General features: G+C 45.7%; 1 protein-coding gene across 2 annotated transcripts; it reads left to right on the forward strand.

The window, feature by feature from the left end:
• The first annotated feature begins 732 nt into the window (after positions 1-732).
• DUSP15 (dual specificity phosphatase 15) lies at positions 733-26,888 on the forward strand. Of its 2 annotated transcripts, XM_083744758.1 has the most exons (7): positions 733-1,211; positions 7,270-7,303; positions 12,589-12,671; positions 15,212-15,261; positions 16,626-16,700; positions 22,301-22,475; positions 24,825-26,888. In XM_083744758.1, the coding sequence occupies exons 1-7, from the start codon at positions 1,191-1,193 to the stop codon at positions 25,038-25,040; spliced, it is 654 nt and encodes a 217-aa protein (XP_083600884.1). In that variant the 5' UTR covers positions 733-1,190; the 3' UTR covers positions 25,041-26,888. The 2 variants fall into 2 exon arrangements, with proteins under 2 accessions (XP_083600884.1, XP_083600885.1); XM_083744759.1 differs by lacking the exon at positions 7,270-7,303 and having other exon boundaries at positions 756-1,245.

Consider the following 26,888-nt stretch of genomic DNA (forward strand, 5'->3'; position numbering starts at 1 on the left):
ATCTTATACTGTATCTTATAGTGTGGTGGTTTGATTTTTCTGTTATTTGTTTGATTGTATGTTTGTTTACTTGTATGTACGTCTGTTTTTCATAAATGTATTTATTTTAAATTAATAAAGATAGATTTTAAAAAATAAAAATAAAGGCAGAGCCAGCCACACGCGATCCCATTTTACTCCGTTGCTGCTCTTCCTCCTCCTAAACCAATAGGAAACACCGGCGATCGCTCCGGAGAGGTCTCTCTCTCCGCCCAACTAAGGTGGCCTCGTGCCTCGCCGATTCTATTTTCGTAAAGGGACGCGTAACTCGATCTGCGGCAGGCAGGCGGCCCTGCGCTCGTACATTCCGCGCCGGGAACATTGCATTCTGCCGGTCTCCCACACTCTCTCCTGGTGGAGTGAATCACAGATTTCGAGTTGCAGATCCCAATCAGCCTTCTGCCTTCCTTACTGCGCAACATTACACTAGAGGAGGCCTGCCATGATCCAGAGGCCTGTGTGCTGCTGGGACAGCTCCCGAGAAAGCGTTGTGGTTGTGGTTGTTGTTTTTTTTTTTTTTTTGCAGGGATGTCCCGGGAACTGAGCAGAGAAGTGGCCGGCTGCTGCGTAATTGCGCACCGTTCCTCCGAGGCAGGGAGGCGCATCTCCCCTGCATGCCCCAACAGCCCTGGCTTGTCACAGAGCCAGGAAGACTAAAGGTTTTGTTCTCTCTGAACACTGGAGCTTTGTCCCGGCGGTGGAGCAGCAGCAGCACCGCCTGCCCTTGGCACACACAAACACACCCCCACGATTACGAAAGAGGTGGAGTTTATCCTCTGCTGTCAGCGTGCCAGCCACAGGAGGCGGCCAGGAAAAGGGCATTTGCAGGAGTAGCGTCTTTGCCATCTTGGAGGAAAGGAGCTTTCTCCAGAGCAGGAGAAAGAGGCCGGGCGTTTGAAGCAGGTCCGCAGCTGATTTATCGGCTCCCCAAGGGGCAAACAGAGCTGCTACCTTGGAGAGATCTTTTCCACCTCCTGCCTGGTCCTAAGAAGTCAAGGGGGGCAGTGGAAAACTCTGCCAGGCCTAGGGAGAGAAAAACCTCGCCCCCTGCTCCATACCTATTGCTGGGGATTTTGTGGAAGAGAATCACACACACACACACACACACACCAGGACAACTTCTGCTCTCTGCCTAGAGCGTGCTTTGGACCATGGGCAATGGCATGAACAAGGTATGACTAATGATGCGTAGAGGAAACTTTATTGGTGAATGTGATTGGGCAAAACTGCCACGGAGTGTACCTTTGTGGCTGGCAAGGCCTGATGGGGTTTCTAGGCTCTGGAGGGCACCAGCCTGGGGGGGGGGGCTGAGAAAGAGGGTTTGTTTCAAGCAGGGGTGGGTGGGGGGAAAACAAGGGCTGTCCAAGTCTTTATTTACTTATTTGAATGTTTTAAATAGTCGTTTTTAACTGGGATTTTTAAATGGATAATTTTATGGTTTTGTTATTTTTGTAAACCGCTTTGAGATTTTGTATGCAAGGGGTTTATAAATCTTGGGAAATGAAATAAACAAGTATAGCTGGGGTCCAGCTCTTACCAGTCCCTATTATAAGAGTTCAGCAATATCCTTAGGGCCACCAGCTCCACGTCCCAGAGATGTTTCACAAAGCTTTTAATTTATTGGAAGCCCCCCAGAGTGACAGGGGTCACCCAGTCAGATGAGCGGCATATAAATATATTATTATTATTATTATTGCCACAATGAACCTCCTCTGATTTAAGGGACACATCCCAGCCCTCAGGGTGGGACCCAGACATTTTTGCCGCTTGAGAGGGAGGACCCCTCTCCCCACGACAGACACAGATGCCAGCTGGACTAGCAGCTGGATCTTTGAGTTTGACACATGGTGCAGCTCTCTCCCACCACATGATTAGAGGGGGAAACCCTCAAAGCAGTTCACAAAGAGAATGAAACAATAAACTTATCTGTAGAAACAGTCAAAAGATTAAAAAGAGCAATAAACTAAAAGTAGATTAAAACATACACCTTCATGTCTGCGTAGGCTTAGCTAAGCAAGAATGTTTTTATCAGGCACTGGAAAGAGTGCAGAGTAGGTGCCTGGTTGATGTCATGAGGCAGGGAGTTCCAAAGTGTAGGCAGAATTAATTTCTTAGACATCATAATAAATAAATAACAATACATTTTATTTATACCCAGCCCTCCCCAGCCAGAGCCGGGCTCAGGGTTGCTAACACCAGTAAAATTACAGTAAAAACATAATAGGGGGGAAAAAACAATTTAAAATACAGGTTAAAATGCAGTTTAAAATGCAGCCTCATTTTAAAAGTAGCCCATAGATCAAGACCATAAGGGGAGGGAAACATAAGGGTCAGACTGAGTCCAAACCAAAGGCCAGGCGGAACAGCTCTGTCTTGCAGGCCCTGCGGAAAGATGTCAAGTCCCGCAGGGCCCTGGTCTCTTGGGACAGAGCGTTCCACCACGTTGGGGCCAGTACTGAAAAGGCCCTGGCCCTAGTTGAGACCAATCTAACCACCTTGCGACCTGGGACCTCCAAAATGTTGTCATTTGTGGACCTTAAGGTCCTCTGTGGGGCATACCAGGAGAGGTGGTCCCGTAGGTACATGGTCTTAGGTGGTGGCTATAATAGTGCCTGTTCACACATTAGTTTGGGAGAGGTAACAGTAGGTTGTGTCGCCTGCACAGCTCTGTCCCCCACAGAGGGCAATGGCCAGGGGGCTTAGGAGGGGCAGCTAGGGGCTGCAGCTGTGATCCCCTCACATTGTCCAATGGTAGGGCCGGGACCAGCAACGGCTCTTCTGGTACAAAGTTACCAGTGCACAGGTGACGGTGGCAAGGATGTGGCTTGAAAGGAAAGCTTACAGGCAGCTCACAAGCCCAAACTGCTACCCAGGTGTCTTTTGCCACTGTTTCCTTCAAATACAAGATGGGTGACACCTGGCTTGAGGGCAGTACATGTGAAAAGGATCTAGGAGTCTTGGTTGACACAAACTTGACATGAGTCAACAGTGTGACGCGGCAGCTAAAAAAGCCAATGCAATTCTGGGCTGCATCAATAGGAGTATAGCATCTAGATCAAGGGAAGTAATAGTGCCACTGTATTCTGCTCTGGTCAGACCTCACCTGGAGTACTGTGTCCAGTTCAAGAAGGACACTGACAAACTGGAACGTGTCCAGAGGAGGGCAACCAAAATGGTCAAAGGCCTGGAAACGATGCCTTATGAGGAACGGCTAAGGGAGCTGGGCATGTTTAGCCTGGAGAAGAGGAGGTTAAGGGGTGATATGATAGCCATGTTCAAATATATAAAAGGATGTCACATAGAGGAGGTAGAAAGGTTGTTTTCTGCTGCTCCAGAGAAGCAGACACAGAGCAATGGATCCAAACTACAAGAAAGAAGATTCCACCTAAACATTAGGAAGAACTTCCTGACAGTAAGAGCTGTTCGACAGTGGAATTTGCTGCCAAGGAGTGTGGTGGAGTCTCCTTCTTTGGAGGTCTTTAAGCAGAGGCTTGACAACCATATGTCAGGAGTGCTCTGATGGTGTTTCCTGCTTGGCAGGGGGTTGGACTCGATGGCCCTTGTGGTCTCTTCCAACTCTCTGATTCTATGAGAGAGCTGCTCTTGTGTTCGAATCCTGTATGCCAGTTTCCCACAGGCAACTGCTCAGCCAGCCACCATGAGAACAGGATGCTGGACTAGATGGGCCATTGGCCTGATCCAGCGGGCTCTTCTTATGTCCTCCTGGGAATCCAACAGCAAGGAGAGGTCAAAAGCACTCCCAACATGCAGAGGTTGTTTTTTGTGCTTCTGTCTAAAGCAGGCAACCACCTTCACCTGCAACCACCCAGCTTGCCAACCATCTCTGTCTTGAGAATGCAACAAAATTCTGCCTCCGTTGCAGAACTAAACTGGTTCATCTGAGGTCCAGCACCAAGGGCCTTCTGGCCGTTCCCTCACTGCGAGAAGCCAAGTTACAGGGAACCAGGCAGAGGGCCTTCTCGGTGGTGGTGCCCGCCCTGTGGAACGTCCTCCCACCAGATGTCAAAAAGAACGACAACGACCAGACTTTTAGGAGACATCTGAAGGCAGCCCTGTTTAGGGAAGCTTTTAATGTTTGATGTATTACAGTATTTTAATATTCTTTTGGAAGCCGCCCAGAGTGGTTGGGGAAGCTCAGCCAGATGGGCGGGGTATAAATAATAAATAATTATTATTATTATTATTATTATTATTATTATTATTATTATATGCCTTCCTACTCTCCAGGAAGCTGCCATCCCACAAGGAGCCTTAGTGGGGTGATTCCACAGCCCTTCCTCTCAGGATTCATTGAGAACGGGTATAATAATAATTATTATACTAATAAGTTATTATTTATACCCCGCCTATCTGGCTGGGTTTCCCCAGCCACTCTGGACAGATTCCAACAAAATATTAAAATATAATAGTCGTCAAACATTAAAAGCTTCCCTAAACAGGGCTGCCTTCAGATGTCTTCTAAAAGTCTGGTAGTTGTTTTTTCCTTTGACATCTGATGGGAGGGCATTCCACAGGGCGGGTGCCACCACTGAGAAGGCCCTCTGCCTGGTTCCCTGTAACTTGGCTTCTCGCAGTGAGGGAACCGCCAGAAGGCCCTTGGCGCTGGACCTCAGTGTCCAGGCAGAACGATGGGAGAGGAGACGCTCCTTCAGGTATACTGGGCCGAGGCCGTTTAGGGCTTTAAAGGTCAACACCAACACTTTGAATTGTACCCAGAAATGTACTGGACCAATGTAGGTCTTTCAGGACCGGTGTTATATGGTCTTGGCGGCCGCCCCCAGTCACCAGTCTATCTGCTGCATTCTGGATTAGTTGTAGTTTCCGGGTCACCTTCAAAGGTAGCCCCACATAGAGCACATTGCCGTAGTCCAAGTGAGAGATAACCAGACCATGCACCACTCTGGCGAGACTGTCCGCGGGCAGGTAGGCAACCAATATAGCTTTGAGGTTTTCCTAGTCATTTCCCCTTAATGCCATTATTGGGCACACATTCCCAAGAGGAATAGATGGTGTTATGGATGACTCTCATCTTCAAAGAGGTGCTGGAGCTTACAGAATAGGGGGCACATGGTGCCTATTCTGTATGCTGTAGTGCAGCTTGTGGGAAACCGTTTTTGTTTCTGTAAGCTAGATCTTATGCTCCTGGACCTTATTTGAAAGGTGGGCGAGGCTGCTCCTTTACCAACCACCTGGTGTCACAATGTCAAGTTACTTTGTGCTTTGACGTCCCAAAATTGGGACGTCGAAGGGCCGCCCAGAGCTTGCAAAGGATCCTGCAGTGTGCTTCGGCATTGCTCCCCATCAGTGGTGGTCTTGGTCTGTGGTCAGTGGTGATGGAGGTAGCAACTGTGGCAGGTTTGCAAAGGGGCATTGGCCAAACCCAGCCAACACCAGGAAATCAGAATTATTCTAGCGGAGCCGATAGGAGGCTCTCGATTTCTCAGATCTTTCAACCCACCCCCCATACCTCCTAAGAGCTTGCCAGGACCTGCAGCTTTCCTAAAATCTGAGTTCAGCACTTTGGCCACACAACAAACAGAGATGCATAGCTGTCAACCGTCCCTTATTTGGTGAGAATCTCCCTTATCCCAGCGCGGGCCCCCGCTGCTGTCCCTTATTGATGATGTCCCTTATATTACCTGGGTTTCAAAGGAAGCAGCTCCTCTCCCTCCCTCCCTGCCGGCCAGGGAGGAGGGAGGCTCCAACTGTGTTGCTTGGCTGCGTTGCTCAACCAATAAGGAGTCTAAGAACGACAGGGGGTGGAGCTTGCATGCCTTGTGCTGATCAAATCGGCCGCGTTGCCTGGGGACTCGCCTTTGCTCAGTGCTTCCCAGCGGAGAGGTGACGGTGGTTTTCCTTGCTGCATCCCCGGGTTGCTGCGCTGTGGGAACCACCGCTTGAGGCTTCGTTTGGCTGCTGGCTGGGCTTTCTGCCTTTGGCTGGGAGGGGCTCAGAAGTTGAACATAACTGTGCTTGGAAAATCCCTTATTTTGGCTGCTGATCCCTTATTTCCGAGGCTGCTGGTCCCTTATTTTCAAATCTGTAAGTTGACAGCTATGCAGAGGTGTGTGGAACCAACAGCCCTGGAGAGATCAGGTGCCTTTGAACCACAGAGAAAGGAAAAGGAAGAGTCATGTATGCTTGTGTTTCAGGGCACTCACACACTGAATGAAGCCCCACAGAGCCTGAATGTTGTCAGAGTTGCCAGATCCAGAGCATCCCAGGCACTGAAATGTCAGGGCTCAAACCTGAGACCTAAGGACAGGTTCTGGCAATGTCACGGGAGCGGCCTCTGGAGATGGAAGTTAATTGGGACAGGGGCGGGGAGGAACGCAGAACCACCCCCCACCCAAGTGTCTATCCTATATTTTGCAGCCAGCTCCTTCTAGGCGAAAGCTTCAAAATTGCATGCAAAGTCTTCTCAATAAGTTTCTTTTTAAATTAAAAGCACACTTGCTGACACGGATGTTCAAGTCCTCCACCTGCCAGCTGGAGAGGGCCAGGTTAACCGGAACTTCAGGTCGGACCTGGAGGTCTGGCAACCCTAGTCAGAATTCAGAGAAACCTCCAGCAGCCTGGGGAGAGCCTCTGTACCATGAAAAGAAATAAAAAGAAGAAGAAGTTGTTCTGTGTTTGCACTTTGCCTATGGGCACTGTAATTTACCCATCACAGAGCTACAATTCCCAGCACCCTTAGCAAACTATCGCCCCCAGGAGTCTGTAGAGGAAGTGCTTTAAATGTTTATGGTTTGCACTCAGAGCAATTCAGAATGCAGCAGTCTGATTGGTCCTAGAACAATAGGGTCCAGAATGCAGCAGTCTGATTGGTCCTAGAGCAATAGGGTCCAGAATGCAGCAATCTGATTGGTCCTAGAACAATAGGATTCAGAATGCAGCAGTCTGATTGGTCCGCAGGAGCCCCCCAATCCAACTCCTGGTGGAAGTGAATCCGCAACCTGATTGGCCTACAGGAGAATCCTGGAATTAGCCAATCATGTGGGGCCCATTGTGTAAATACTGTAATGTATATAAAGCAGACATTTCAGGGGAACTTGCATTCCCCACTACTATGAGCTGAATAAAGAGCATGAAATCCACACTCGACTCCGAGTATATTTCACCCCTCCAGGAAGGGTTGAGAGAAACTCCTGCCAGAAATCCTTCAGAGCTGCTGCAACTGACAGCGACTTTTCTTTTTGTGTCCAACAGATTCTCCCTGGGCTCTTCCTTGGCAACTTCATAGGTGAGTCGTCTGAGAAATGGGCGTGCTGCAGAACCTGGGAGGGATAATAGAGGCCTGTGTTTCTTTCAGATTCTGCTGTGAACCTTGGCAGGGATCCTGTGCCTGTCTTAGCCCAATCAATGCCTGGCAGGCCCAAAGAGGCCAGCTGTGGCTTTCCCTGTGGCTGCATTTTCAGGGCAGGGAAGACTTCGCCATTTGAAACATGCTGGGACAGCAGGGAGAGAAGCAAATACTTATTCTACATTAGTGTTTTCTTTAGCATGTCAGCAGGAAAAACTGCTGAGTAAAAGGTTCGACAGGTAAGGGACCCCATGGGTCATCTAGTCCAACCCCCAGCAGTATAGGAATCTCAGCTAAAGCCTCCATGACAGATGCCTCCATTGGTTAGAGTGTGGTATTCATGCCGCCAAGGTGGAGGTTCGATCTTCATAAGGGGCAGCTGCATATTTCTGCATTGCAGGGGGTTGGACTAGATGATCCCCCGATGTCCCTTTCAACTCTATGATTTTCTGATTCTGTGGTACAGGGGTAGGGAATCTTGAGTCTGTGGGCCAAATGCTCCCCACCCCCAGGCCTCTCTGCCGGGTGAGGACTTTCCTGGCCCTGTTCAGTACCTCCCTTGGGATTTAATTCAATTCTATAGTCGATTACTTCTCGTTTCAGGGATTTTCACAGCAATTCTTTTGGTTTTGTGTAATTTCTTGGTTCCATGACTGTCTTTTTTCCCCACGGGTTTCACAATCTGCTTGGCTCAGCTTTTGCTTCAGAAGGAATGTCAAGTGTGTGTGTCATGGAGGACGGGGAGGAAAAGGAGGCCTGGAATATCGCCAGTTTGCTCGTGCCCTGCCTGGAACGAGACCTGGAGAACAGATCACACCAAGAACTCTGGCCAATATAAGTTTCAATAGTGGGAGTGATCTCTACTCGCAAATTATTAGTCAATTGTAACAAAAACTACAGTGGTCCCCCACAAGACGAATGCCTCGCAAGACGGAAAACCCGCTAGACGAAAGGGTTTTCCGTTTTGGAGGTGCTTCGCAAAACAAATTTCCTATGGGCTTGCTTCACAAGACGAAAATGTCTTGTGAGTTCCTGCGGGGGTTTTTCCCTTCCCCCCCACCTTTTTCCCAAGCCGCTAAGCCGCTTAACAGCTGATCCGCTAAGCCGCTAAGCCGCTAAGCCGCTTAACAGCTGATCCGCTAAGCCGCTAAGCCGCTTATCAGCTGATCCGCTACGTCGCTAAGCCACTTATCAGCTGATCCGCTAAGCCGCTAATAGCGCTAATCCGCTAAGCCGCTAATGGGCTTGCTTCGCAAGACGAAAAAACCACAAGACGAAGAGACTCGCGGAACAGATTCTTTTCGTCTTGCGAGGCACCACTGTAATCCATTCAAAAGTATGTATTCTGACAAGGATTGCAAACTCTAATAGAGATTACAAACTCAAACAGAATTTACATACTCATAAGGATATGTCTATCCAATTATGGATCAGAAACCAGTAACTTCATGTTAGTCCATAGTCAGATTTGACGAGAAAGTTTTAGTTTCAATCATTGAGCAGAAGTCAGAAGTCAATTACGGATCAGAAGCCAGGACAGGGCCCTGTTTCAATGTGAAGGGGGAAGGAATGGGTCAGTCTGAAACGGGATCCAAAATCCTCATTTTTACTCCTCCAAGGAAGCATTTCTAAAATGCATTAACTTGAGCTCTTGAGTCAATGTATAAACAGAAAGCCAGCTGTATAAACAAGTGCTCAAAGCCCTCTCCTTTATCAGTCCATGACGGCAATGGATAACCTTGCCAGTTCCAGTGGAGCAGGGATGGCACGTCTGGGTCTTATCTCACATCCTCACCGCAAAAAGACGCACATACCTTGTCAGGTCTGACAAGAGACCTGGGAACGGCGCCAGGAGCGCTCTTAGAGTTGGTGACCTCCTGCCCCAAGATAAGAGTATAGGAACAGGGACAACCTTTTATGGTCAAGAGTACCAGAACAGGAATATCTGTTTATGGTCATGGATGTCAACTTATGTGCATAAGCTGACGTGATTGAATTCCTGGGGAAGGGGGGAGAGGGTGCCTGGAGGATATATACGTTACGATATGAGTGCATCGCAGCTGCAAACCAGCTCGATGTTTACATCACATGATGTGACTAGCTGTGAGAAAGAATCTTCCCGGAAGTTCACAGGCTTCAAAAGTCTCTGTTCTGTGTGTAATATGAGATACTGCATGAAATTTCTCATTTCTTTGGACTTGCTGTGGACTGACCACGCAAGTGCCTTCTGCTATCCGGAGAGCAAAATAAACTCTTTCTCTGAATCAACCTTGGTGTCATTTGACTTCCTCCCTCCCTCCCAGGAGCAACGCTGGAAGTATCAAATATTACATGAAAACATGATTATATTTTAAATTTACATAAATTGTAAAACAGTCTGAGTTCTTAGTGTGCTCTTTCCTCTTGGTATATTTAATAACAAGAACTCCAACATGTATTTCTTGCCCGTTTGGAATTCGAGGAACTTCTGGAGAAAGTTGCATTTTCCTGTGTTTGCGTTGTGAAAAGGCACTCGTTCCAAAGATGGGAATGCGCAGGCAGGCGTGGGTCCTTGGGTGTGTTAGTTCAAAACCTGTAAGCCACATGGCACCCAAGGACTGTGCTTGACTGCCTGTTCACTTATAGATTCCTGGAACTGTAGCGTTGGAAGGGGTTCCCCCGTGGTCATCTAGTCCAACCGCCTGCAATGCAGGAATCTCAGCAGAAGAGCTCACTCTCTGACAGAGGGCCACCCAACTTCTGCTTCAAAGTCTCCGTCACCTTCTGAGAGAGTCCGTTACACTGTCAAACTGCTCTTACCATCAGAAAGTTCTCCTGATGTTTAGTTGGAATCTCCTTCCTTGTCCTTTTTTTTTTAAAAAAAAAATTATTAAGAATTTCAACAAATTATCAAAACATATCATCTTCATCCCCCCCATTTTCCCCTCCCCAAGACAATTGACACGGCTGGTGCTGTGGGTTAAAGCACAGAGCCTAGGGCTTGCTGATCTGAAGGTTGGCGGTTCGAATCCCCGCGACGGGGTGAGCTCCCGTTGCTCGGTCCCTGCTCCTGCCAACCTAGCAGTTCGAAAGCACATCAAAGTGCAAGTAGATAAATAGGTACCGCTCTGGCGGGAAGGTAAACGGCGTTTCCGTGTGCTGCTCTGGTTCACCAGAAGCGGCTTAGTCATGCTGGCCACATGACCTTGAAGCTGTACGCCGGCTCCCTCGGCCAATAAAGCGAGATGAGCGTCGCAACCTCATAGTCGGTCGCGACTGGACCTAATGGTCAGGGGTCCCTTTACCTTTACCTTTATGTTAACAATCAATAAATTTGTGTATGTTTATTCAAAACCTGCCAAGGAGTCCAATTCATTTTGGTTGTTTTTTTTTAAAGTAGTTTGTAAAAAGTTCCCCTTCTTTAAAGTCGCAGTTGTCCTTGTTTCACAATTTGTATGTCAGTTTTGCCAGTTTTGCATAGTTCATCAATTTCTCTTGCCACTGTTCTTTTGTCGGGATTTCCTCATTCTTGCATCCTTGTGATATCAAGACTCTTGCCGCTGTTGTTGCATACATAAATAAATTCTTTATTTTCCTTGGCAGGCCTTTCCTACAATCCCTAACAAAAATGCTTCTGGTTTTTTTACAAATGTTAATTTAAACATTTTCTTCAACTCATTTTATATCATTTCCCAAATTTTTAAAATTTCTCTACATTCTCACCACATATGGTAAAAGTTCCCTTCTTTTTCTTTACACTTCCAGCATACGTTTGATCCGGTTTTATACATTCTTGCAATCTGTACTGGTGTTATATACCATCTATACATCATTTTCATATAATTTTCTTTCAGAAGAGAACAGTCTGTAAATTTTAAATCTATTTTCCATAATTTTTCCCAATCTTCCAATTGTATATTATGTCCCATATCTTGTGCCCATTTGATCATGACTGATTGCTCCTCCTCATCTTTTGTTTCCCATTCTAACAGAATACTATATGCACCTTTCAGAATCTGCTTCCTTGTCCTTTGAATCCATTGGTTCAGAGCAGCAGAAAAACAAGCTTTCTCCATCTTCCATGCAATAGCCTTTCGGATATCTGAAGATGTCTGTCATATCAGCTCTCGGTCTTCAGATGGCCAACTGTCATGGATGCTTTAGATGAGATTCCTGTGTTGCAGGGGTTAGACTATAGGACCTTTGGGGTCCCTTCCAATTCTATGATTCTGTCATTCTCCTCTGTGGGCTAAACATACCCAGCTCCCTCAACCGTTCCTGCTAAGGCTTGTCTTCCTTGTTCATCTTGGTCACCCTCCTCTGCCCACCTTCCAGCTTTTCCATATCCCTAATGTCTCATGTTAGGGCTTATCCACACTTACATTTTGCTCTTTCCAGCAGATGTCTGTGCTTTTCAATGCTCTGTGTCAAAGCTTTCCCCTGAAATTTCCCCACAGAACCCGCTCTTTAAAGCTGCATCGGAGCAAATGTCAGTTCAGGTTTCCCATGGACTTTTGTTTGCACCAATTGGGCTTTAAAGAGCAGGTTTTTGTGGGGAAAGTCCCGGAGCCAAAAAAAGAGTGTTCAGACCATTCCTGGAAAGAGCGGAGGAAAGCAAAGTTTGGATAAGCCCTTAAATGCAGTGCTATTTTTCTAGAAAAAGAGGCCCTGGACCTCACCGTGAATATCTCCTTTGTTCTCTTAGAATGGCAATGGCGTCCACTTGAGAGGCCTGCTTAAACATACCTGCATGTTTAATGCTCTGAGTCATTATTTCTGGCAAAAGCGTTAGATGGCCATTGTTCAGAGGAGGTGTGGGGATCTTTGGACTTCCAGTTGGAAGGGACCCTGAGGGTCATTTAGTCCAACCCCCCGCAATCCAGGAATCTTTTGCTCAAACCCACAACCCTGAGATGAAGAATCTCATGCTCTACAGACTGTGCTATCCCTCAGGTGTTGCTGGAACGCAGCTCACATCGCCCCTGAGCATGAACGGGTTTAGAGGTTTCCCTGAATGTTCTCCTTGTTTCAGGATCCAAGAATTTGTTAGACTGAGCGTTTGTTCTTTTGCTGTCGTCTGACACTGAAGTGAGGGCTTATTGTGCACATGATTTCAGCATGCGATTTTGCATATTCTGGTTTGCCAGGCAATCAGCAGTTTGTGCATGCACACCCCTAATTTGCTTGGGTAATAAATAAGGACGACTGAAACAATCATACTGTGTTCATCCTCCTCTTTCTCCTAGATGCCAAAGACTTCGACCAGCTGAGCAGGCACAATATCACCCACATCGTCTCCATCCATGAATCCGCACAGCCATATATTCCGGTATGAGTGGGTTGGGTTTTTATTGAGGGCAGGGAGGGGGTTTCAATGCGCTACTCTGAGACAATGTGAGGCAGTGGCCTCCAACAGTAGATTTTGGACATCACTTGGGGTAGTAAAGCAGCAGACAGATCTAATCCTTTGGTCGCGCTGTAAATTCCTTCTCCTTTGGGTGCTGTATAAAGGTAAAGGGACCCCTGATCATTAGGTCCAGTCGTGGCCGACTCTGGGGTTGCGGCGCTCATCTCGCTTTATTGGCCGAGGGAGCCGGCCTACAGCTTCCAGGTCATGTGGCCAGCATGACTAAGCCGCTTCTGGCGAACCAGAGCAGCGCACAGAAACGCTGTTTACCTTCCCGCCGGAGCTGTACCTATTTAGCTGTACCTAGCTGCTCTGAGCCCGGCCTTGGCTGGGGAGAGTGGGGTATAAATAAAAAATTATTATTATTATTATTATTATTATTATTATTATTATTATTATTTATCTACTTGCACTTTGATGTGCTTTCGAACTGCTAGGTGGGCAGGAGCAGGGACCGAGCAACGGGAGCTCACCCCGTCGTGGGGATTCAAACCGCAGACATTCTGATCGGCAAGTCCTAGGCTCTGTGGTTTAACCCACAGTGCCACCCGCGTCCCATGGGAGCTGTATGGGAGCACACTATTGAGATAAACAGGCACGTTCCCTGTACTCTTTTTGGCGCCTGCTAAAAACATTCCTATTTAGACAAGCCTCAAGTTTAGAATTTGAGATGCTGTGGTCTAAACCACAGAGCCTACCGCTTGCTGATCAGAAGGTTGGCGGTTCGAATCCCCGCGACAGCTTGAGCTCCTGTTGCTTGGTCCCTGCTCCTGCCAACCTAGCAGTTCGAAAGCACATCAAAGTGCAAGTAGATTAATAGGTACCGCTTCGGCAGGAAGGTAAACGGCATTTCCGTGCACTGCTCTGGTTCGCCGGAAGCAGCTTAGTCATGCTGGCCACCTGACCTGGAAGCTGTACGCCGGCTCCCTCGGCCAATAAAGCGAGATGAGCGCCGCAACCCCAGAGTCGTCTGTGACTGGACCTAACGGTCAGGGGTACAATTTACCCTTACCTTTAAAGTTTAGAAAGCTGGTGTGAGTTTTAATCTGCATTTCAAGGAAAGAGCGCCCACAACCTCCTGAGGGAGACAGTCCCACTGTTGAGCAGATCTTACCATCAGAAAGTTCTTCCTGCTCTTTAGTTGAAATCTCCTTTCATGTAACATGAATCCTTTGGTCTAGGTTTTAACCTCGAGAGCAGAAAACAAGCTTGTTCCCTCTTGCATGTGACAGCCCTTCAGATATTTGCGGATGGCTATCATATCTCCTCGCAGTCTCCTCTTACACAGGCTCTATCCAGCTGCTAGGGCTGGAGTTATAGCATGATGGTAACTTTTCTGCCTTGAAAGCAGAAAGGTCCCAAATTCAATTCCCGGAATCTCCAGACAGATTCCCTGCCTGAAATCCTTTTAGGAATTTTAAATGATGATATTCCAAAAGATAAAACTATTTTTTTCTTATACGCGACGTCTGCAGCAAGAATCCTGGTGGCTAAGTAGGGAAGAGTGGTTATGTAAGCGTTCAGAATATTCAGAATTAGCCAAATTGACGGATATAATAAGACAAAAACCAAAAAGTGAAGCGAAAAAGGAATGGGAGTGCCTAAATGAATACAGTACCTTAAAAGCCAAGGTTCGAGGACAGAAATCTGGCTGTGTCTGGAATAAGCTTGTGAAGTGATAAGAAAGAGGGATTTATATCTAGATGCTAGGATAGAGACGATAAGGAAAACAGGAAGACACAATGAGAGGTAAAGGAGGTGCTGTGGGATTGGTGGAAGTCAATGTTTGTTTTTCTTTTTAGTGTTTATATTATTATTTTGTAAGATTTGGATTTTTTTATCCTTGTTTTTGTGTATTGTTATTTTTCATTTGTTGTTGTTGTGTGGAGAATACTAATAAAATTAATAATTAAAGAAGGGAGGGGGAAGAAATCCTAGAGAGCTTCTGCCAGTCAGTGTAGACAATATAGAGACGAGTAGACCAATGAGCTGACTTTGTATAACTCAACTTCTGCTGTTTCTGTATTCCTCTACCATGGATCTATGGCCCCTCCCAATCAGCCTTATAAGAAAAAAGAAAGAGCAGTTATAAATTGGGCAGAAGGAGATCGGGGGTGCAATGCAAAAGACCCAAAGTTTAAACCCCCCCCCTTGGATCACCTCCGGCTCCGCAGAGCAAGATATAAAGAAAATGTTTGGAATTCCTCCTGAACTCAGCCCAGATACAAGGGAACCTAGGAAAGTGTTTTTTAATGAGTCAAGTCATTGGTCTATTCAGGTCAGTATTGTTTGCACGGACTGGTAGCAGCTCCCCAGGCTTTTAGGGAGGGGACATTCCCAATCCTACCTGGAGATGCCTTGGGGGATTGAACCTGGGACTTTATGGCAGGCGCTGCACCTGTTGAACTGCTGCCTTTCCTCCTGGGAGCCTCATCTCAGTCATTGGATGTTTGTTTTTCCAGGGAATCATCTACCTCCGCATTGCTCTGCCAGACACACCAGAGGCCAACATGTAAGTAACGGTAATAATAATAATAATAATAATAATAATAATAATAATAATAATGTTACTATTTATACCCCACCCACCTGGCTGGGTTGTCCCAGCCACTCTGGGCAGCGTCCAGCACATGTAAAACATAATAGAACATCAGACATTTAAAAACTTCCCTAAACAGATCTCTTCTAAAAGTTGTATAGTTACTTATCTGATGGGAGGGTGTTCCTCAGGGAGGGCACCACTGTTGAGAAAAGAAGGGGAGAAATAGTGTTTCAGCAAACAAATTAATAAACTGAACCTGAATCCTGACGAGACAGAAGTCAGAGATGCTGGGAATCTGGGTTGGAGTCTGCCACGTTTTGCACAATCGCGGCCAGGCTTGTGTTCTCTCCTCCGCCATCAATTGCAAAACTGAAACTGATGCATTGAGGAACGCGCATGTAACACATCGCAGACCTGTCGCTCAGCCATGTGCAGAGTCCCAGTAAACATGATCACTTATATAATCCTATGGCCTGCAGGAAGATCTCGATGGTATCGTTTCACTCCAGTTCTGCAACTTTTGAATTTGCGCAAGAAGCAAAAACCAGGTCAGGAAGTTTTGGTTCTGTTTTGACTGAAAGTGCAGCTTCAAGCTGAAATGCTTCAGATCCAAACCCTATGGGGAGGAGAGGGGCAGAGAAGAAGTTCCATGTGGGGTGATGGGGCATAGTAAGAGTTATTTTTTGAGAGCTTGTTGTTGTTTAGTCGTGTCCGACTCGTCGTGACCCCCTGGACCAGAGCACGCCAGGCACTCCTGTCTTCCACTGCCTCCCGCAGTTTGGTCAAACTCATCCTGGTAGCTTTGAAGATACTATCCAACCATCTCGTCCTCTGTCGCCCCCTTCTCCTTGTGCCCTCCAACTTTCCCAACATCAGGGTCTTTTCCAGGGAGTCTTCTCTTCTCCTGAGGTGGCCAAAGTCTTGGAGCCTCAGCTTCAGGATCTGTCCTTCCAGTGAGCACTCAGGGCTGATTTCCTTCAGAATGGAGAGGTTGGATCTTCTTGCAGTCCATGGGACTCTCCAGAGTCTCCTCCAGCACCAGAATTCAAAAGCATCCATTCTTTGGCGATCAGCCTTCTTTATGGTCCAGCTCTCACTTCCATACATCACTACCGGGAAAACCATGGCTTTAACTATACGGACCTTTAACTTTTGAGAACTAGTCAGAGTTATTCCTGCACTGCAGGAAGTTGGACTAGATGATCCATGGGGACAATTCTCTGATTCTATTCCATCCCATGGTCTTTTGGGGCTAAGGTTGTACAGAGTCTGCTCTTGAAATCTGGTAGCCTGGCATTGAACACACTGTTTTGGCTTTGTTTTTGTCCTTCCAGCAAGAAGCACTTCAAGAAATGCATTCATTTCATCCATTCCTGTCGCCTGCATGGAGGGAACTGCCTCGTTCACTGGTGGGTTCACTTTTTTGGGGGTTGTTTCACTCGGCTGTTGTGGGCTTTCTGGGGGGGGGGCACCTGGTGGATCCCTGGGAGAAACAGGACGCCTGCAGAGCCTACTATGGTCTGCCAGATGTTGCTGGATTACAACTCCCATCATCCCTGGGCACTGGGTTATGTTGGCTGGGGCTGATGGGAGTTGGAGTCCAACACCACCTGGAGGGAGGGCTGGCAGAGAAGTTTGACTCAGCACTTTCTGCACTTTTTGAAACATTTGGCAAATAGGAACAATAGCCATCCTTTGAAACCTTTGAAATCCCTGGGCACTTCTCCAGATTTTGCACATTTCAGCGATGTGTACTAAAATTGCACACACAGTAAGTTGTGCATATAACTGCATATATTAGCGAAAAAATATAATACAAGAATGCTTATCGGGGAAAGTTTATTTGCAAAAAAAAAAATGCATTGGGGGGAAATTGCATTTAAAAACTGCATATTAGAAGAATTTGCGTTAAAATGCTGGAGAAATTTCATGAGGATTAAAAAAAAATTAAAGAAAGAATCACAGTCATACCTCAGGTTAGAGATACTTCAGGTTGCGTTTTTTTGGGTTACGGACCCGCCGAAACCTGGAAGTACTGGAACGGCTGACTTCTGGGTTTCAGTGGTCGCGCATGTGCAGAAGTGCTAAATCACGCTTTGCGCATGCGCAGGAGTGCCGAATCGCAACCCGTGCATGCGCAGATGCGGCGCTGCGGGTTTCGAACGCTGCAGGTTGTGACCGTGCATCCCGCATGGATCATGTTCGCAACCCGAGTGCCCACTGTACAAACTGATATGGAAATGTGGGGATGTAACTTGTCCCAAAAGATGAGAAAGCAAAATTGATGTATTTGCTCACCTGGAGGATGAAGGCTTGGGGGGGGGCGGGTAACAGAGCCATTCTGTCTCCCCCCCCCCCACAGCACATGTACAGGTCCTTGCCCTTCTGCTTCCCTGCCCCACCCCTTCTGTCCCACTAGGTCTCTTCTTATGTTCTTCAGAAAGGGTGTCCCTCACTATTTGCCTTCCCGTCACACTGAGTCATATCCCTGCCAGGGATCCTCTAGTGCTGCCTCGAGGTCCAGGGCTTTTCTAGAAGTGAGGTTCATGCTCCATAATTTTTGGCTGGCAAGGAAAAATAGGTTTAAAAAGCCTGGACGCCAAGATCCAGGCTTTAGGGAAGTACTCTTTGGCCAGAGAATCCCAGCAAATCCCAGGAAGCCAATTTTCCTGTCTGTTTTAAAAACTTCCATTATCTGATAATAATGAAGCCAATCTCTTACTTTCCCTTTTAACGTCTCAAAACTTTTCAGTTTCAATCTGTCCCCCTCTTGCTCCAAAATTTCCCAATATCTCGGCCAATTAACCTCCATATTAAGTTTTTTGACGGCTTTTGCCTCCATTGGCGACAACCACCTCGGAGTTTTACTTTCCAACAAATCTTTATATCTGATCCAGACACTATATAATGCTTTCCTGACAATATGATTTTTAAAACCCTTATGAACTTTAACCCTGTCGTACCACAAGTATGCATGCCACCCAAAAACGTTATTAAAACCTTCTAAGTCCAGTATATCAGTATTCTCAAGGAGTAGCCAGTCTTTCAACCAGCAGAAAGCTGCTGATTCATAGTACAGTTTAAAGTCTGGCAGGGCAAATCCGCCCCTTTCTTTCGCATCAGTTAATATCTTAAATTTTATTCTAGGCTTCTTGCCCTGCCAGACAAATTTAGAGATATCTTTCTGCCACTTCTTGAAACAATCCATCTTATCCAATATTTGTAGTGTTTGGAACAAAAACAACATTCTAGGCAATACATTCATTTTTATAACAGCAATTCGGCCCAACAAGGAAAGCTTCATATTTGACCAAGTTTCTAAATCTTTTTTTACTTCTGTCCAAGTTTTCTCATAATTATCTTTAAATAGATTCAGATTTTTAGATGTCATATTTATCCCCAAATATTTCACTTTCTTGACCACCATTAACCCTGTCTCATTCTGAAACTTTTCTTTTTCCAATGTTGTTAAATTTTTCTCCAAAACCTTCGTTTTAAACTTATTCAATTTAAATCCTGCCACTTGACCAAATTCTTGAATTAATTCTAAAACTCTTTTAGTACTGGATTCAGGCTCTTGTAATGTAAGTACCAGATCATCTGCAAATGCTCTCAATTTATATTGTTTCGCTCCGACCTGTATTCCTTTAACCAACTGGTCCTTTCTAATCATATTCAGCAAAACCTCCAAGACCAATATAAACAATAATGGAGAGATTGGGCATCCCTGACGTGTCCCTTTTTCTATAATAAATTCTTCTGTAACGACATTATTTACAATTAATTTTGCCTTTTGTTCGGAATATATCGCACCTATACCATTTTCAAACCTTTGACCTACCCCCATCCCCTGAAGATTTTTCATCATAAAACTCCAAGAAATATTATCAAAGGCTTTCTCCGCGTCCACAAATATCAGAACTGCTTTAGTGTTGATATTCCCTTCCAACAGTTCCAAAATATCAACTAAGTTCCTTACATTGTCTGATAGGTGTCTTCTCGGGAGAAAGCCTGCTTGGTCCCCATAAATCTCCTCCATCAAAACTACTTTCAACCTTTTCGCTAAAATGTCAGCAAAAATTTTGTAATCCACATTTAATAAGGAGATAGGACGGTAGTTTTTAAGTTGAGTCTTTTCTGTCTCAGTCTTCGGTATAAGTGTGATAAAGGCCTCTTTCCACGTATCTGGTGCCCTCTTTCCCTCCAAAATTTCATTACAAACTTCCTTCAAAGGTTGTATCAACCACTCTTTCAACACCTTGTAGTATTTGGAAGTCAATCCATCCGGTCCTGGAGACTTGCCTAATGCCATATTCTGAATGGCAGCTTCTATTTCTTGCTCTGTTATTTCCTGGTTCAAGATTCTTTTACTTTCCTGTGAGATCTTTCTCAGTCCATTTTTCTCCAAAAACTGTTCTATATCAGTATCTTTCTGAGGCCCTTGTGTATAAAGTTGTCTAAAATATCTCTGGAAGCAATCTCTAATTTCTGTTGGTTTGTAAATGTTCTTTCCATCCACTTCTAAATTTGTAACAGTATTCAATTTTTGTCTCTTTTTTATTTGCCAAGCCAGCAATTTACCACATTTATCAGCTGATTCAAAAGTCTTTTGTCTCATTTGCTTAATTTTCCATTCTATTTCTTGATTCATCAGCTCCATATATTGTGTTTGATATAATTTAATTTCTTTCAAGATATCCTGCGATTTTGGATTTGATCTCAGTTTTCTTTCCCCCTCTTTTATCTTTTCCAAAAAAAATTCTTTCTTATAATTCTGGCTTTTCTTTTTAATTGTATTCTGTTGTATCAAAAATCCTCTCATCACTGCTTTACTTGCGTCCCAGATTATTCTTTTTTCTACCTTAGTCCTCATGTTAATTTCAAAATAATCTTTTAAAGTTTTCTGGGCCTTTTTACAAACTTCCTCATCTCTAAATAATGTGTCATTCATCCTCCATCTAAAGCTACCAGTTGTTGTAAGGTCCATCACCATCTTTACCGCATTATGGTCGGAGCATGTTTTTGGGCAGATTTCAACTTTTTTTATCTTAGGTGCCATTCCTCCAGTGATCCAAATTTGGTCAATTCTAGTCCATGTCATTTTAGCTTCAGAATAAAAGGTTCCCTCACTTTCAAGTGGGTGTTTTACTCTCCAGATATCAACCAAGTTCATATTGTCAGTCATTTCAAAAAAAAAAAAATTGGAAGTCTTCCATCTTTTGTAACTACCTGTCTTTGGGATTTGTCCATGTTAGTTGATACTACTCCATTCATATCTCCCATCAATATTAAATTTATGTCCATATAATCCGTCAATGTCTCGTGCAGCTTCTTGAAAAATTCAGCTTTCCCCTCGTTCAGTGCATAGATTCCCACAATCAAGAATTTCTCTCCTTGAGCTTGAATTTCAATTGCCAAATATCTTCCTTGTTCATCTTTAAAAATTAGTTTCGGTTGCAATTTTTCCTTTGCATATATCACCACTCCTCTTTTTTTTACTTTGTCTGATGAAATAAATTCTTGTCCCAATCTTTTATTGATAAGTAATTTCCTATGTGACCTCGTCACATGGGTCTCTTGTAAACAAATCAAGTCCAACTGTTCTTTTTTTAATATATGAAAAACACTTTTTCTCTTTCGGGGGATGTTTAGACCATTACAATTCCAACTTAGAAGCTGCAGAGCCATGGTCATTCTATTTATCTTCTCCTCCTACTGCTCCGAGTAGTTCTTCTTCTTCTGTTGGTGGTTTCGGTCTGTATGGTAAATTGTCTTTGTCCAGAATTCCTCCTCCTGGATGGTCTTGTCCCGGTTCCGCCCTCTTGCAGAGTTCCTTTTCGTGTTGATGTAAAAACTTGTCTTTATCTTCCACCGTCTTTATTCTCCTTTTCTTTCCCTTATATTTAAAGGATAGGCCTTGAGGATATTCCCACCTAAATGGTATGTTGTTCCTTTTCAATAACACCACCAAATTTTTATACTGATTTCTTGCTTCCAAAATCTGTTTCGGAATATCTTTAAAAATTTCCACAGAGGAATTTTCAATTTGCAAGGTTCTTTGGTAGTGCAAATCCAAAATTTTATCCCTCTCTTCTTTTGATCTTAACGTTATCAGACAATCTCTTGCTTTGTTCCTTTTTTGTCGTGTGCCAAGTCTGAATGCACTCTCTATCTTAAATTCTTCCTCCTCCAAATCCTTTTGCCAAAACTCCGAAAACTTTTTTGTTAGATAATCCACCAGGTTGTCTCCCTCACTCTCGGGTATTGCCCTAATCCTTAAATTCCTCTCCTTCCTCTGCATCTCAATCATCGAGAATGCCGAATCATGTGGACGCCAAGATCCAGGCTTTAGGGAAGTACTCTTTGGCCAGAGAATCCCAGCAAAAATTTGAATTCACAAATCATTCAGCAAGTAAAGTGCAGAAATCTAGGCTGTCAGACCATTAAAATATGTGACTTCCAAGACAGTCCCCTCTTCCCTCATCATAGGAAAAGACCAGACGTTTGATAAGTTAAAAACGGTTTACTTACAAACTCTCCAAAGGTCAGATTCATGTGCTTTCCCACACAGCAGTCAGAAAACACAGGTGGAAAAACTTGGCTTTGTTACGGTGGTGAAAGTCCCTAAATTATTGGTATAGGAATGCAAGATGGCTTGTAAGAGCCATGCGGCTGAGCTGCAGCAACCAGCTTAGCATCTTCACACGCTGAGCTTCTCAGGTAGACGGGAAGGGGAACAACAGGCTTGATTACTTTCCTCCCAAGGAAAGAGGGAGTCACCTAGCTAAGCCTGGCAGGACACCTGACTCTATGGCTTTAACCCCTTCATGCGCTGATCAGACTTAAGCATGTTGGTTCTAGGAGGTTGGTTGTCGCCCAATAACAACCCCACAAGAAGGTCTCAAGCATGGCTTCGCGTTTGTTGGTGGGTGGGAATGCAGGCAGAGGGCCTTGCGACAGGCCAGGAGGGGAGGCAGAGGTTTCTGATGGCTTCTCCGTCTGCCTCCAGCCTCGCAGGGATCTCCCGCAGCACCACCATCGTCCTTGCGTACGTCATGGCCGTGACACAGCTGAACTGGCACGACGCCCTGGAGGCTGTCAAGGCAGCCCGGCCCGTCGCCAATCCCAACCCAGGTTTCCGTCAACAGCTGGAGGAGTACGGGGGCAGCCGGTCTGTGAAGAAGGTGAGAGCAGGAGACACATGTGATGTGCTATGCCTGCGAAGGGTTTGGGCATAGACAGAGACGGTTTAACATTTGGATGCTGCGTTAATCTTTATATTTTGATGGTTTAGCACCTGTCATTTGCACAAACCCCGGGATCCTATAGAATGAAGGGTGGTTCAGTCATGCCATCAATCCTTCAGATGCAGTTTGCCTGCTGCCTCGTCAAGCTCTTAGTGCATCTGACTTGGTGCTGTCTGTGCTGATTGGCAGGTGGCGGGAGGGATGAGAATACAGTAGTACCTTGGTTCTCAAACTTAATCCATTCTGGAAGTCTGTTCCAAAACCAAAGCATTCCAAAACCAAGAAAGTAATGCAAAACGGATTAATCCGTTCCAGACTTTTAAAAACAACCCCTAAAACAGCAATTTAACATGAATTTACTATCTAACGAGACCATTCATCCATAAGATGAAAGCAATAACCAACGTACTGTACTATAAAATAAATAAAACAATATGGTAGATGATAAAAATTAAAATTATTATTTTTTCCTTACCTGCACTGATGATAGTCATTGTTTGGATGGGGGGCTTTTATCCATTTCCGCAGTCACTCAATCAATCAGTAGCTGAACTGGGATCTACACAGTCACAAAAACAAAAAGCCTAAAAACAAAACAACGCTAAATAAATAGCAAAAAACAAAAGCACCAAATATAAGCTCCAAATATCACCTTAGCGCACTGCAATCGGAAACGGATGGCTTGAATTAGAATGGGGCGACGCAAATTAGCAGCGCAACAGGAAACACAGCACACTCGGCTTCTGAAAAAATGTTCGGAAACCAGAACACCAACTTCCAGTTTTGCAGCGTTCAGGTTCCAAGTTGTTCGTGAACTAAGCTGTTCAGAAACCAAGGTACCACAGTACAGAGTGCAGCGAATAGGAGCCCAACATTTGAGTCAGGCTCAAGGAGTCCAGGTCAGGGGTTTCTCCCAGGTGTACCTGGACATAGTGCCAGGGATTTAACCTGGCAACTTCTGCATGTAAAGTTACCAGGTGTTCTACCTCTGCGCTGCGACCTTTCCCTTTAGACATAGGAACCTGCTTCGTACCGGGTCAGATCATAACTCCATCCAGCCGACTGACTCCCTGGGCACTCAGGTGGTGTCTCTGCCCTTCATGCCAGGGATTTGAACCTGGAACCTTGTGTGTGCCAGGCAGGTGCCATGCCACGGGCCTGCATCCCGCTGAACGGGCAAGGACAGCCTTATGTTGGGGAAGGGCATATTTGAAATAAAGGATTATGAGCGGGAGACGGAAATAGGATGCTTGCAATCATCTGCTTTTTGTCTTGTGTGCTGGAGACAGAAAAAGACAGATCACAGGGGCGGACAGCGGTCCGGTTCACGCTTGTTTACAAAGTTTGCATGATGATGTCATATCTCTGACTTGGCATTACGCAAATCCCTCGCCTCTCAATCTCTGCAAAGTTGGTGGCCATTGTCGATGTTGTCATTCTTCCAACTTTTATTATAGAGCCATGACTGATGGGTCTGCTTATTTATTGTCAATAATAATAATTATAATAATTTTATTATTCATATTCCACCCATCTGACTGGGCTGCCCCAGCCATTCTGGGCAGCTTCCATCAAAATATAAAAACATAATAAAACATCAAACATTTAAAAATTTAAAAATTCCTTATACAGGGCTGCCTAAAGTCAGATAGTTGTTTATTTCCTTGACATCTGAAGGGATGTTGGTCTTAGACTTAGTTGGTCTCTAAGGTGCTACTAGACAATTTTTTTATTTTTTATATATATTTCTACTGCATCAGGCCAACTTGGCTACCATCCTGAATCTGAAGGGAGGGCGTTCCACAGGGAGGGCGCCACCACCGAGAAGGCCCTCTGCCTGGTTCCCTGTAGCTTCACTTCTCGCAATGAGGGAACCACCAGAAGGCCCTCGGAGCTGGACTGCTTGCCTTTGTACCCCACCTTTCTTCTGTCAGGGTGGCACAGATGGGGTTCCCTGGTGGTCACCTATACAACGCCAAGGATTAATTTGCATGTGTTCCAAGATTACCTTCGTAGTCATAAGGACTAGTAACTTGCTGGGCTTTTTTGAAAGGCTAATTCTATGTTTTCATTGTGTAATTGCAAGCATCCTTGCTGCCCTCTTTTTTGCGAGACATGCATGTGTGGCCGGAATGGCAAAGGAACTCTTGCGAACTGTCCTGTTTTTAAATAGGTTTTTATTTTATTTTTTATTGGTATTGTTTTACTACTCTGTTGTTTGCTGGCCCCGGTTCCTTTGGGAGGAACGCTCGCTCACCACTCCCCGTCCCTTTTTCTTGTTGACAGATCCACCGGAGACTTGAGCGCAAGTATGGAGCATCGCCTTTTACTGACGAAGAGGACATCAGAGCCCTGCTCCCACCTGGGAAAAGGCACCTGGTCCCCAGGAGAGAGGGGCCTCCACAGACCCTGGTGCCAAAGGAGAGAGGAGCCAAGCACACGGACCCCTTTCTTCTGCGAATGAAGCAGACCTTCTCCTGCCTCCCTGGGTGTTTGAAATGACCCCTCTTCCAGGCCCTTTTGGGGGGAAAGCACAGAAGCTTAGCACATTGGACAGGTCGGAGTCAAAACCCAGCAAGGGCTGTTCCAATCTCCTGGCATCACGAAATACACTCGGCTGAGAAACCAGCAGCACCCACCAGTAGCTACCCAGATCCATATGGTCCACCCACCTCAGTCCCTTCCACTCGCTGAAACGGAGGAAAGTGTTAGGAGAGCCAGCCGCAAGGGACTTCTCTGCAGGTTCAGATGGTAAAAAATGCCAGGCACAGAGGTCACTAGCGTCAGTGTCCGGCTGAGGAGTAAGAGCCAGGGCTTCCCAGAAACAGATGATTCTTTGGGGGATATTTTTCCCCCCATTGCACGGGGTTCAACTAGATGACCCTTTAGGTTCTCTTCCAACCCTACATTTCTATGATTCTATTATTCCATTGAAGAACAATTCAGGGACTTCAGGCATTCCAGAAATCACAACCAAGTGGATGCCTTTTTATTTATTTTTTAGCCAAATGGAGGTGGTTCTTGAACAACAAATGGCTCCCTCGCCCGGATGGCATGCCAGTTCTCTCAGTTGCGAGTGTAGGTGGGTGCGATCGAGAGAAGCGAAAATAGCAGGATGGAGTGGAACAAAGCAGTCGTTCGTAGATGAGCAGAGACGCCAACAGTTGGACCGAAGGAAGGATTTTGGCCGGCGCAGTTTGTCCTGTTAACTCCCAGACGACGGCGAGAGAAGCTGCGCTTTGCCAAAATTCTCTTCTGCACAACTACTATTGCAGCAGGAGCACAGAGGGGCTTTTCAAGCACTTCCTTTACCGAATGAACGTTACACCCAGTGGCCTCTTTCCCGACAGCGCAGGAAGCTGGCTGCCAGTGATAAACAGAGGTGGGTGGGTTTTCTCTCCCCCCTCCCCGCACTTTGACCTAACCCTGCCCTCTGCTGCGCTCTTAGACCAAACAGCTTTCCAGACTGAGGAGGAGAGTCAGAGCCTGGCGGAATCCCCCAGGCCAGAGAGCTGATGCTCTCTGATTATTTCCTGACCGCCAGCTGGGGGACTGTGAGCTTTCAAGATGCTTCTTAGCGAAGGTTTGGCAGAATACAAAAAGGCAGGCATCGCACCATCACCGCCATCATCATCACCGTCCCCAGCGGGACAAAAAATGATGAATTTGCCAGCGACTCAGCAGTCCAAATTGCACTTCCCAAGGGAGCGATCGTAAAGGACACGCCACACTAATGATCAGGGTAAAAAATGATGCTGTTCACGCCTTGCAATGCAGCCACACACACACACACACACACCAACCCCACCTGCTAAGCCCCATTCTCTCCGGCTGTTAAATCCCTTCCTGTGCACTGGGGGCTGGGAGACCCTCCGGAGCAGATCCGGCTGGGCAGGGGGGCTGCAAGGGGGCTCAGAGGAAGGAGAAGCCACATCAGCACGCAGGAAGAAGTTTGCTTGCTCAACATCAGATATTTGTGGCCGCAAGATCAAGACAGCTTTTTTCTGGGCTCACCCAGACCTCCTCCTCCTCCTTTTTAACATTGCAACTTAGGAAAAGTTCTGGGAAACGTGAAGGCTTGCTTCCTATTGTGACACTTCGCTGGGTCCTAATAAAGGCGAGGCCCAGTTGTGGATGTGGGAATTTTTCTTAAGGGCTGGCAAACTTCCTTTAATTTTTGTTTAGCGGAGAGATTGATATTGTACACACACGGATGAGTATGGGTAGCGTTAGGGAACAGTTTCTTCTGGCATTTGTTATCCCAAGGATAACTAAACAGTTATACCTTTTTAATAATAATAATAATAATAATAATAATAATAATAATAAAAAAATATAAATTAAATAAAA

The sequence above is a fragment of the Podarcis gaigeae genome (genome assembly GCF_964106915.1).
Source record: "Podarcis gaigeae genome assembly, chromosome: 6".
Lineage (NCBI taxonomy): Eukaryota > Metazoa > Chordata > Lepidosauria > Squamata > Lacertidae > Podarcis > Podarcis gaigeae.